The sequence below is a fragment of the Lemur catta genome, chromosome 19, assembly GCF_020740605.2.
Source record: "Lemur catta isolate mLemCat1 chromosome 19, mLemCat1.pri, whole genome shotgun sequence".
In the NCBI taxonomy this organism is placed as follows: Eukaryota; Metazoa; Chordata; class Mammalia; order Primates; family Lemuridae; genus Lemur; species Lemur catta.
Genome location: NC_059146.1, coordinates 36119207 through 36131504, shown reverse-complemented (window position 1 = coordinate 36131504; position 12298 = coordinate 36119207). Strand labels below are relative to the sequence as shown.

General features: G+C 46.2%; 1 protein-coding gene across 1 annotated transcript; it reads right to left on the bottom strand.

The window, feature by feature from the left end:
* Positions 1 to 5783: 5783 nt before the first annotated feature.
* On the bottom strand, positions 5784 to 10846 carry LOC123624276 (cytochrome b-c1 complex subunit Rieske, mitochondrial). Its single transcript, XM_045531914.1, has 2 exons — positions 10569 to 10846; positions 5784 to 6676 (listed from the first exon to the last, which is right to left on the bottom strand). Exons 1-2 carry the CDS (start codon positions 10780 to 10782, stop codon positions 6066 to 6068), a joined length of 825 nt encoding a protein of 274 aa, XP_045387870.1. The 5' UTR covers positions 10783 to 10846; the 3' UTR covers positions 5784 to 6065.
* Positions 10847 to 12298: the final 1452 nt, after the last annotated feature.

Sequence of the window (12298 nt, the reverse complement as noted above, 5' to 3'; positions counted from 1 at the left end):
GTTGACACCAAACCACCTTGCATTCCTGGAATAACTCTTACTTGGTCAAAGTTTATTATTCTCTTGACAGTGATCTTATTTAGAAATTTTCATTAATTTCATAAATGAGATATTTTTGTCAGATTTTAATATCAAATTTATAATAAATTTATAAAATGAATTGTAGAGTGTTATGGTTGGAATATTTATCCCCCCTAAAACTTCTGTTGAAACATAACCCCCAATGTGGCAGCACAGAGGCGGGGCCTTTAAGGGGTGATCTGCTCCCTTCATGGATGGACACACTGTCGTGGGCCTGGCGTTGGTGGCTTTGAAAGATGAGGAAGACACCTGAGCTGGCCGGACCAGCCCTCCCGCCCTTGTGAGCCATGACGCCCTGCACGGCCTCGGGACTCTGCCAAACCCTGAGCAGATGTCCCCTCTTGCCCTTGGGCTTCTCACCCTCCATAAATGCCTTTTCTTTATAAATTACCCAGTTTCAGGTATTCTAAGCAACAGAAAATGGACTAAGACATAGAGCTTCCATCTCGCAGCCGATTCCAACCCCCTCCTCTCCTGCTGATACAGAATTTTGCTAAAGTCATAAACAGTGTGGTCCACGGACCAGCAGCACGGGGTACCACCTGGGACTTGTTAAAAAGGCAGAATCTCAGGCCCTAATCCAGACCTACAGAATCAGAATATGAATCGTGAACAAGAGCTGCAGGTGAACTGTGTGCACAGCAGGACTGGAGCTCTGACCCGGAACACTTTAAACATCCTTGGAATGACTTTTTCTTTAACGTGTCATACAGAACCCAGCTATGACACCATCAAATCATGGTAACTTTTCATACTTAATCTATGCTAATTGGCATAGTCAAGATTTCTACTTGTTGGGCCAATTTTGACACTTTATATTTTGCTAAGAAATCATCTATATCCCCTAATTTTTGCAGCTTTGTTACAGAGTCGCATCCTTTTATCAGTATTTTAATCTCTTCTATCAAGTGATGATGGCTGGCTCTTGTTCCTCATTTTACATATTTTTACTTTGCCTCATTTTTCTCATTATCAAGTTTACAAAAGCTTTATGTTTTCTTGGTCTCTTCAAAGCAGCTGCTTTTGGAGTCAATTAGTATCAATCTTTAAAAGCTACAAAGAGGAAGGTGAGAGAACCTTACACTGTGGACCACGACCATGGATGAGTTCAGCTTTGCTGTCCATTAACACCAAAGCCAGGCACACGTGCACATCTGAACTTCCAGGGACCAAAACATTAAGAGAATTCAGGATTAACACCAATTTTTTATTCACTGGGGCCACAAGAGAGTATGTCTTGAGGGGAGAGCTAAGAAAGCAAGTATTCCCTCAGATAAAGGAAGAAGCATGAGTTAAATTTCTAGCCAGGCACAGATGTAGAAAACGGCACTTGTCAGATACTCACCCAAGACAGGACAAATATGTGAAATGAATTAACTTTCCCCCCTTTCCATTAAGAAATCAGTGTTTTGTTTGCCCTTTTAAAAATGTATAAAAAAACCTATTACTTATACATTTTCATTTCCTACCTTAGCAAATACTCTAATCAGATAAGAATTTCAAAAGCCACATGACTGTTCAGCTTTTGCAATCAAATTGACCCAAGTTTGGGATAACAGCCACAAAAATATAAAGTGCAGTTTATTGAATTTGGGATTTTCAGTTCACTGATAGACCAGTCTTATGCTGATCACCACAGAGGAGTTATTACAAAGATATTGCGGAAGCCCTGCACAAAATTAATTTCAACCTTGTGCTGCAGACCAGAGATTTCCGATCTATAATAATCTCTCTCATAAGCATTCAGAAAAGCAAGCCCTGAACAGTCTTTCTTCTGTGTTGTATTTAGGTCTCCTTTCAGCATCTGGACTAGAAACCATCCTAACCTCCCATTCCTGGCAGTACTGTGTTTAGGACATTGTTAAGCTCCCATAAACAGTGCTGAGTACTGAAAAAGAGAAAGTAGTCCTCAATCCTTCCTACTTCAGAAGAGACCAATTCACCTGCGTGACAATATTTTTCCCTCTAATCAAAGTGTTCGCCTCCTAAATCTCAGAGTGGAAAATGAATAAGACAGAGATGAAATGGTAGAAGTGAATGAAATGTCCTTTCCATTTACAAGTTTTGACAATACAGTTACTAAAGGACAGATCTTAGCGCACTGAAATCCTACACAGGTAGAAACATGTTCATTGTGAAGCAAATAGAAATAACTGAAGTAAAATAATCTCAGTTTTTTAAGATCTTGAATTCATTCCTATTTTCACCTTTTTCTTCCGGAAACAAAGCTTAAATATAAATCAAAAATATCCTGTAGTATCTCTCCTTTGAGCTAAAGTCCTAGAAAGCATTACATGATTGTTCTATTTTTTTTTTTTTTTTTTAACGTTGGACCTGATACTTACAAAATACTCCCTGGAAAATTTTCCTTTCAAATAACGCCACTCAGAAATCCAATTTCTTTTCCTATTCAGCATCCAACTTGGTGGCAGGGTCCATGGCCCCTAGTCTGGTGGTGACGGGACAAACCAGCAAAGTGAGCTTTACAACAGCAGGTGATACAGACCCCAAAGTGGATACATCCTGGCTATTCTGGGAAAACCTCCTTCTCCTGCTGGAGAAGTGAACGTGATTTAGGAAAGGCTTCCTGCAGGGACTGCACCTCAGCAGACACCTGAAGGGCAGAAGATGACGCAGCTGAGGGTAAGGACAGGGAACCAGGCAGAGGGACAGCAGGGGACTGAGAGAAAACAAAAGAATGTAGATAACACGCAGGTTCCGTGTTAACAGAGCAAAGCGTTTACTGACGGGAAGCAAGTAAGGAAGACCTCGGAGGTTGCATGTTAAGGGGTTTTGACGCCATCCCTTGACACATTAATGGATTAATTCCTACAACAACTCTGAGAAGCTGTTTTTCTCAGATGAGGGAAGAGAGATTGAGGACTTTATGTCACGTCACACATCTAAGAAACTGCAGAGCCCGGACTGGAATCCAGAACCATCCCATACTCTTAACCTCTACACTACATGGCAGCATTTGGAGGGTGAATTTTAAGGGGACACGACTGGGGGAAAGACCTTTCTGGAATCTCACCAGAGATTCCACCTTTCTAGAATCTCGGACCAGGCAGGAATTGTCAAGGCCTCGAGCTGGTAGGATAGGATGCGGGTCAGGCCTATCAGAGCTGAACTCAAGACTCCCCAGCTTAAAATAAAATCTTGGCTCCACCAACCTACCAGCTATGATCGAAACAATGAACTTCTATGTGCCTCAATTTCCCCATCTATAAACTATTAATAGCAACATTCCCTGATGGGGTTTTTTGAGGATTAAAGATCATATACCTAAAGTACTGTTAGCTTAGTGGTTAGCGGTCGGTGATCAAAAGTTAGCCATTATTAGAATGCTGCAGATGAGAGACAGTAACAGACCTATTATATTGAGGAGATTAAATTAGCAGAGTTTGGGGATTTATCTGGGCCTGGGGGGAGGTGATGGGAAGAGGCAGGGAACACCGCAGGTCTTTAGATGGCCAAGTTGGCTACCAGGTAGATGGGGAGGCCCCACCTGCAATGAAGCTGGTTTATGGGACACAGAGATGACCTCCTTTCCTCTGACATTTTGAGTTTGAGGTGCTCACGGGACACCCACACAGACAGATGCCCAGTCAACAGCTGCGCACAAGCATGAACCTCAGGGAAGTGGTCTGGGGCAGTCACTGGCAAACACACGGTGTGTTAGGACAGCGGGCCAAGGATACCACTATGAAAAAGACGGACATTGATTTGGGGTCAGTATACAAAATGTGATGAAATTCAAATGACATGAAAATACTGTGGGAACGAACAATGACTTCTGACATTCAGACAAATAGCATGTTCCCACTGTTTAGAAAAATGAGGATACTAAAAGCACATTTTGATCCCAAGCCATAAATATCAAATAAGGACAAAAGCCCTCTATAAGATTAGATTGAGTAAAAGGTTTTAAAAGGGTATGTGCATAAAGACCAAAGTAAATTTGACACTATCTCTAACAATGCAAAATTTTCAAAAAGGCCAGTTTTTATAACACTTCTTAAACAATAATGAAAAGGCATGGCTCTCAGGATTGCCCCAAGAATTATTCCCAGTACGAAGCAGTACATGTTAATGATCTGATGTCAGAACACTAACCGGTCAGGTTTCCCCGATATCTAGGATTTCATTTCCACAGAATAGTCAGAAAGGTACCACAGGTCTGCTCTATGCATTTATCAAAGTCCTGTCACTGTGGAATACAGACTTCTCTTAAAAACTAAATGGATTACTGGGATTCAGCAGCAACCCACTGTCAAACTCAAAATATGACAGACGTAAGCAGCCACCACGTACAGCAATCCCAGCACAAAGCACCTGTGATGCAACCTGCAGGGGCCTGCAAGCTTCCTACGTGGTCCTCCACTGCCGGGTAGATGCTAACGCAATGTGCTCGGGCTTCCAGATAGGAAAACACGAAGCATTTCAAGGTGCAGTTGCAGGGTGGGAAGCAGCAACGTGGGGTATCAGTATCTCTCTATGGAACGGGCTGCCGTGACATTTTTGGCAGCACAATTCTGTGTGTGTGGACCTGCGGCCCCCTCACAACTGAACATTTTGCATCCTACTCTGCCATCCCCAGTGGGGGCCCCCTCCACTATCTGCAGACACGGAACATAAAATACTTTTACGAGTCCCACCAATTGTCATACCTGCCAATTTTATTTCTAGAATGGTGAAAAATGAACCAAACACTTATATCTGTTCATAAGCACAGAAACTCTGACGTTTTCCTTTCTGGTACAAACACCTAACTGCTAACATTAAAGACCGGAACCCTGGAGGGTCAGTTCCCTTGGTCAGACCCCACCACTTCCGCCATTTCACAAGTGCACATGTGATCACAAGGTGGACCCAGGAAAGTGCATTACAGACCCACCTCCAAACAGCAAGAACAGGACAAGCCTGTCAGAAAGATTCCCAACAGAGGGCAAAGCCCACCCCCAGCTCCCAGGGGGAACGTCAGACCTTAAGTCTTGTTTCACCCATGTAACTGGAGGCAGGAGGCAGAAGGAAGTAAGATGTGAATTCTGACAAGCTGTGTCCACCCCACCCCTGTACAGCGAAAAGTGCTGAGTCACCACAAACACCTCAAAGTGTAATCAAACAAAACCAGCAGGATGGGTTTTGCACAAAGACAGTATTAAGCCTAAGATGCTGCCTTTCTGCCTCTTGACAGAGGGGATGTAACAGGAACACACGATGCCAAATGAGGGAGACAGCAGAGCAGCACTCCCATTCTGGACAGCTTCGCTCATATATCTCACACCACTGCCTCTTAAAACTGAAGAATTGTAAATACTAACTTAGAGCCGTCGGGAATGACTACGATTTCCTGGCCTGTCACTTGAGCAGAAAGCCAGCTAGCCAGACCTGGAGAGAAAGCCTGAGAACGACTAATGCCTCAGTCAGAACTCACTCAATAGACCACACAGACTGCCGTACACCACACAGCAGCAGGCGGAAAACACAGCCAAGACTTTCACTAAGTCCCACGAAAAACTACTGTTTCTGCCAATACCACAAACACCTCCCAGGACTTGGGAGATAACCAGCTAATTTTACCTCATTTAACAATGAGCTGCAAACTCCAAAGCTCAAAGAATCTGTCCCTGAAACAAAGAAGGAAACAAGTGTTTAGGCAAGAAAATAAATGAGAAAGTCAATTACAGATTTCACAAATATCTTGTACACCAGTCTAATTTTTAATTAGAATTAGCTATCAGACACTGCACCTTTCAGTGTATGACTGAGCTTAGCAACGTTTAACAGTGGCTTTATTAACTGAATGGTTGGAAGTATTCAACATTAAATTCAATTTACTTCACATTAATGTTTACAAATACATTATTAGCAATTCTTAAATATTTCAAATCAAGCAACTGGAAGCACAGAAGGCTTGCTCTCAAACAACTTTCTGAGGTGACGTGAAGACTGCAAGAAGCCCGTGACTCGAGCCCAGGTCTCTAACCAACAATCACCATGTCGTCGCTGGTGAACTCGTAGGAGGGAACTTCGAGGTTGAGCGGGGCGGGCCCCTTCCTGATCCTGCCAGACGCGTCGTAGTGTGACCCATGGCAGGGGCAGTAATAGCCACCGAAATCTCCTGCATTTGCGATGGGCACACAGCCGAGGTGAGTGCAGACCCCGATCAGGATGACCCACTCCGGCTTCTTCACTCGCTCTAGATCGTGCTGGGGGTCCCTCAGCTGGGACACTTCGACTGCAGCTTCCTGGTCGATTTCCTTCTTGGTTCTGTGGCGCACAAACAGGGGTTTGCCTCTCCACTTGAAAGCCATGTTCTTGCCTTCTGGAATGTCGGACAACTTGATCTCAATTTTGGACATGGCCAACACGTCGGCAGAAGCGCTCATGCTGGACACGAACTGGGAGACGACATTCTTGGCAGCGTAGGCGACACCCACGGTAGTTGTTGCGGTTATCAAGTAGGAGAAGCCTTTCCTGGCTTCGCTGCTCTCTTTGGAAGACTTTGTGCCATCCAGAACCTCAGTGCGCCGATAGTCAGAGAAGTCAGGCACTCTGACATCCGTATGGGAGTGGCGAAGAGAGGCAGGGACTGCAAGACAAACAGAAGGTTAAAAACACAATTAGACGAGTATCCTGAAAGGGGTTCATTCAGGAAACAGACCTTTACAGAGTCACAAATCAAACTCTAAAAATGTGAAATGTGGCACTTACTGGGTCTAAGGAATAGTCAAATTGGCAGTGGTAGAATATAAAATGCTAAAAACAAAATGAAGTCAACCACTGCCTATCGTATTGCTATGAAATTACAAGATAGTATTTGTAAACTGAGCTCCTCCTGGTTGAACACCGCTGATTTAGGATTTGTAACATCTCAGTGCATTGAGTTTAAAAAGCTAAATAGCACAATAAATAGCAATATTGCAAAGTTCCTAAAATTTCAACTGCCAAGGTATAGTGTACACTCAAGCTAAATAACTCCCATACTCTCTAGACTAGAAGGGATGCCAGAACTCAGCTAGTCTACCCAATAAGTTCGTGTGTGATCACCTTATTAAGGCAAATGTCTAACGGTTATATTCTTATCTATGTACTCTCTAAAAGAACTGCTCAAAATTCATAAAATACTAATTATAATAATAAACATCCTGTGCGCTGTAAGTATAACTTTAGTCGCAGAAAATTTAAAGATTTCTATTTTAGACCCTAGGGGATAGATCAGTTTTACTTTAACTTCAAATAAAACCACTAATGTGCAGAAAACGACATCCTTATCACAACGGGCAGCTCTCAAAATAAAATGAAATCTGTAAAAGAACTGATTATTTCAATTTAGGGCAATTATTTCAATGAAGGGCAACAGCCTCTATGACAGCAGGGAAATTACCTTTCTCACTGCTACGGGTCTCTCAACCGGATACTTCCACTGCAGGCCATAAAACAGGCCAAAAGTTTGTGTCAAATGAATGTTAAATAAGCAAATAATTGCCGTCTATGTAGTGCTTTGGGAGCAAGTAGTTTGTTTTTAAAAAAAGTCTTCCTTTCCCATAACATTTTTAAATGTCTGACAAAAAGAAAATGAATTTACTAGTACCACTTTTAAGTACGTTTCAGGAAGCAAATCTCTTTGCAAATTGTATATTTGTCTTAGGAAACTTGCCACAAGGTTTCCTTTTTAGAAAAGGGGACACTAAAATGTCCTCACTTTTAGAAAATGTGTGGTTTCCAAAATAAAGGTGCACTTACAGAATATATTTGCACTATTTTAAATTGCAATTTCACCTTGGTCTACTAGCCTGCCTCACCCTAATACACTGTACATCTTTGAGCAGTCAAACGTCACAATACAGAATACTCCCAACTGTTTTTCACATGGTTCCCAAGGTCAGTAACTTTATGGAAGCCACAAGTATTCACAAACAATAACGAAACCTATCAAAATCACTCTACGTACTTTCTGACCAACCCAACTGTTTCCTGGAGGGGACCAGGACACAGGTAGTGGGCAACTTGACATTCACATTTATGGCTTTGTGGAATCAAAGTGACATCACCTCATGCACTACTGTACCTAATGCAAACCTGTCAGTACAGACTGGCATTTGGAATCCAGCATAAATTACTTTCCCCTAGCACTGCCTGGGATTATACAAAAAATATGTGTTTCATACCTAAAAGATAAAGGAATCAGAAGTTCATACTTCTACATTAAAAACAGTATCCACACCCCTTAGCATTACACAAGTAAATGTACAAGAACACTAAATAGAATGGCTTTGCCATTCTCATTCAGAGACTTGGTGGCAACGGTCTACTCCCACTCTAACAGGTTACACTTCACTGGTCTACACCATCACGAGCCCTTCAAGAAATTAAACTGCCATGCTGCAAAAATCATTCTCTAAATATTTACATGAGCTGTATTAGGTCTTTTAGTAGCAAAGATAGTAGATTTAATTGTAACCTAAAACAAAATCAGATACTCAAAGGAAATATCTAGAAATGGAGAAAAATTAAGACATTTTAATAAAACAAGTTTTTTTTAAGGTGATCTCTGATGAGCATTGGAAATCTGCATAAAAGAGTAATAGTACAACTTCCCTCCCCGACTCAAGGATCTTTCCCCGATCCCACCCCTCTGATCAGATCCACCACTGCCCATCCTTCCGTGAACCATTTAGACAGAGATTTTGCTGTGAACCTAAGCCAAAAGCTCAAGGCATGATTACAGAAAAGAGGTTTTTACCTTATGGTTCTATATTATTTGCCTGTTTTTGGAAAAATATTTCAATACAACAGGTAAGTCTCCAATTTTCAGAAGAAACCCTTCAGTCATCTGACAAATTCCAAAGACGCTTTTTACCTTTGCTATTGAAATTTCTCCTCCCTTCCTGCGTCTCACATCCAGGCCCTGAGAACAGGCTTGGAATGGGCTAGTACCCCATTCCTGCCCTGCACACGTTCTCCAAAACCCACTGGTGCTCTTCAGCAAACATTCACCCACAAGTACTTTGCACCAAACCATATGCAAAATCCAAGGTAGTGGGAGATAGAAAAACAAAGGAGACATTCTCTATGCCCTTAAGCTCAAGGTCAGAGGAACTGCCAATAAACACAAGAGTGGAAAGTGTTATGTGCTATAAAGACATAAACAAATCAGCAAATGTGAAATTGTATTTACTTGATCCTTGAGATTGAAAGGATAAATAAGGAAAACATGTGGACATGTGGACACCCAGTGGAAGGGCCGCTAAAAGTGCAGAATAGGGTGAATGAAGGCAGAGTGAAGGGTGGGGCAACTTGGTTGGCATGGAGGGGAAGTTTCACAAACTCAGCCGTCAATGGGGCCAGGCGGGTAACACAATAAACAAGCAGGCCTGGCAAGGACCATGACAAAGCTGAGAAGAGCACCGGTTCCAACTGTGGGGACAGCTAACACACAGCACACTAGACTTTCCTGTGTAAAAATTACAGCTCCGTGTTGCCAGCTTCCAGCATTTCCAAGCGATGCCAGAAGTCATCCCAGTGTTTTAAAACCACACAGTCTGCCTGCAGGCACACTGCCCACAGGTCGCCATCGCTCCATCCCCAGTACAGTGCGTGTAAAGAAGAGGGTGGAACACAAGGCGCCAACGACGACAACCGGGATCTGCGGACACGGGGTGGAAAGGCCGCTGGGAAGGGCCCACGGCTAACACAGCCTTGTCAAACCCACGCTGTCACGTCCACACCGTGTAGCCTCGGGCAAGTCATTTTACCTTGTTTTCTCGTCTGTGAGACGGGCACATCATCCTTTGCTTGTTCTTCTCGAGGACTAAACTGATCGTGTTGTAACGCTACCCTGTAACAGACCTTGGGTGTTGTTTTGGGGGTGGGGCGAATGGGGGCTTTGGGGAAAGACACTAAAGGATCAGTGGTGGTGAAGGAGGCAACTTCACACACACTAACAGTTCAATTCTTAACCATTTATTAAGTGCCCAAACTGTGTTAATGACTTTACGCAGAGTTTTCCCATGTAAGCCTCACGGCATCCCTACCAAATTGGTAATAACCACGAAACCATTTCGCACAAAGTGCTTAGAAACTTGGCCAAGGTCAAACAACCTGTGAGCGACACAGTGTGTCAGGACTTTGCTGGACGCAGCAGGACTCCAGCTCCTGAACGTGACCAAGGAGCACAAAGTCTGGCCAGGGACGGGAGCCCAGCTGGCCGTCGAGGGAAAGACGACAGAAAGAGGCCTGAATGCCAGCGCCCAGCATCGCTCGAGCTCACCCAGCCGGCCGCGTCCCCGCAGGGGAGGACGCCGAGGGCAGAGGTGGCGCGGGCGCCTGCCCAAGGTCGCCGCGGCCCAACGACCTATCTCCGCAGAGAGGCTTCCGCTCCACACTCCCGCGTCCTCCTCGGCTGCTCTACCGGCCCAGGGCCGGGGGAGCGAGAAAGACGGCGCCCGTCAGCCCCAGGCGCTCCCCGCAGCCCGGCTCACCATTGAGGCTCACGGAGGCGACCAACGGCCGGCGCACGGCCCGGCCGCTCAGCGACTCCCGGCACAGGAAGGGCCGCTTCGCGTCCAGCACGGGCGGCTCCGAGGAGGCGGGCACCGCCGCCTGCACCAGAGGCCGCAGCGCGCCCGCCACCCCGCGGGACGTGGCGGACAGGACGGGCGCGAAGGGGCCCGAGCGAGCGGCGGCCGACAACATGGCGACAACTGCTTCAACCGCCCGGGCGGTCACAGGGACGACCTTCCGCCCCCCACACGGGCCCGAGAAGGCGCAGGAGGCGCGGGACCCGTGACGTCAGCGCGCCGGCGGAAGCGGAGTCCCGCAGGGCGGGCACACCTAGGGAGGCGCTGCGTCGGGGCGGGGCTCCAGACCGGCGCAGGGGTGGGCGGGAGCAGAGGCGGGGCTACGAGCCGGCGCAGGGGTGGGCGGGAGCAGAGGCGGGGCTCCAGACCGGCGCAGGGGTGGGCGGGGAGCAGGGGCGGGGCTCCGAGCCGGCGCAGGGGTGGGCGGGAGCAGAGGCGGGACCACGAGCCGGCGCAGGGGTGGGCGGGGTAAGGGCGAGGCTCCAAGCCGGCGCAGAGGTGGGCGGGGTAAGGGGCGGGGCTACGAGCCGGCTCGGCGGGGGCGGGGCTTGCTGCGTCACCTGTCGGTCAGGCGCCTGGCGGTCCGGTCGCGGCTCTGCCCGGAAGGCCGCAGAGGCCCCGGGAACGTCAGTGTTCCGACCTTGTGGTCCTTTAGAGTAAAAACTTCATCTAGGGTGACCTAAGCCAGGCGTGGTGGCGCCTGCATTCCCATTTGCGCGGGAGGCCGAGGCAGGGGAGTGGAGGTCGCAGGGAGCCAGGATGACGTCACTGCACTCTAGCTGGGTCACAGCGAGACTGTGTCTCAAAAACAAAAAAACATACTTCTGCAAGGACATCTACCCAACAACTGCCTATCCAGCCTCCGACCCGTGTCACTTAATCTTTGTAGCCAAGGATAATCATTTCAAAACAGTTATATAATCCCATTTTTTCTTTTAAAAACCTTTGTCTTCCTTACCTCCCTAAATACACACAGTTTACTATGATATTTGTATTCTCATTGCAATGCTTTATTCCCAAGTAAATACCTCTTCTTCTAGAGACTCTTCCTCTGTTTGTTATTCAGGCTGGCACCAGCATTGAGTATTCACATGTACACACTGTGTAGACAGAATAATGCCTCCCCCCAAAGATTGCAACCTCCTAATCCCCGGATCCTGGGAATATGCTACTTTACCTGGCAAAGGGGCTTTGCAGATGTGAACAAAGATCTTGAGAGAGGGAGATGGTGCTGCACTGCCTGGATGGGCCCAGGGTGACCACAGGGCCGGTAAAAGGCAGGAGACAGAAATGCCACCCTGCACTAGCTTTGAAGAGGAGGGGGAAGGGCGCTTGTAGCCAAGGCATACCAGGGGCCTCTGCAAGTAGAAGAGGCAAGGAAGCAGATTCTCCCCCTGAATGTCCAGAAGAAAGGCAGGCCTGCAGACCCATTTTAGGCTTCAGACCTCCAGAACTGCAAAATAATAAAACCATGTTGTTTTAAGCCACTTTCATTGGTGATAATTTATTGTAGCAGCAATAGGAAACACACACACACATATGCACACACACATTTGTCTCTCCTTTAAAAACTGGAAGATCTGATCACATGAGGCCCGTGTCCTCACCTAAAGACCATGGGGTGCTGTCAG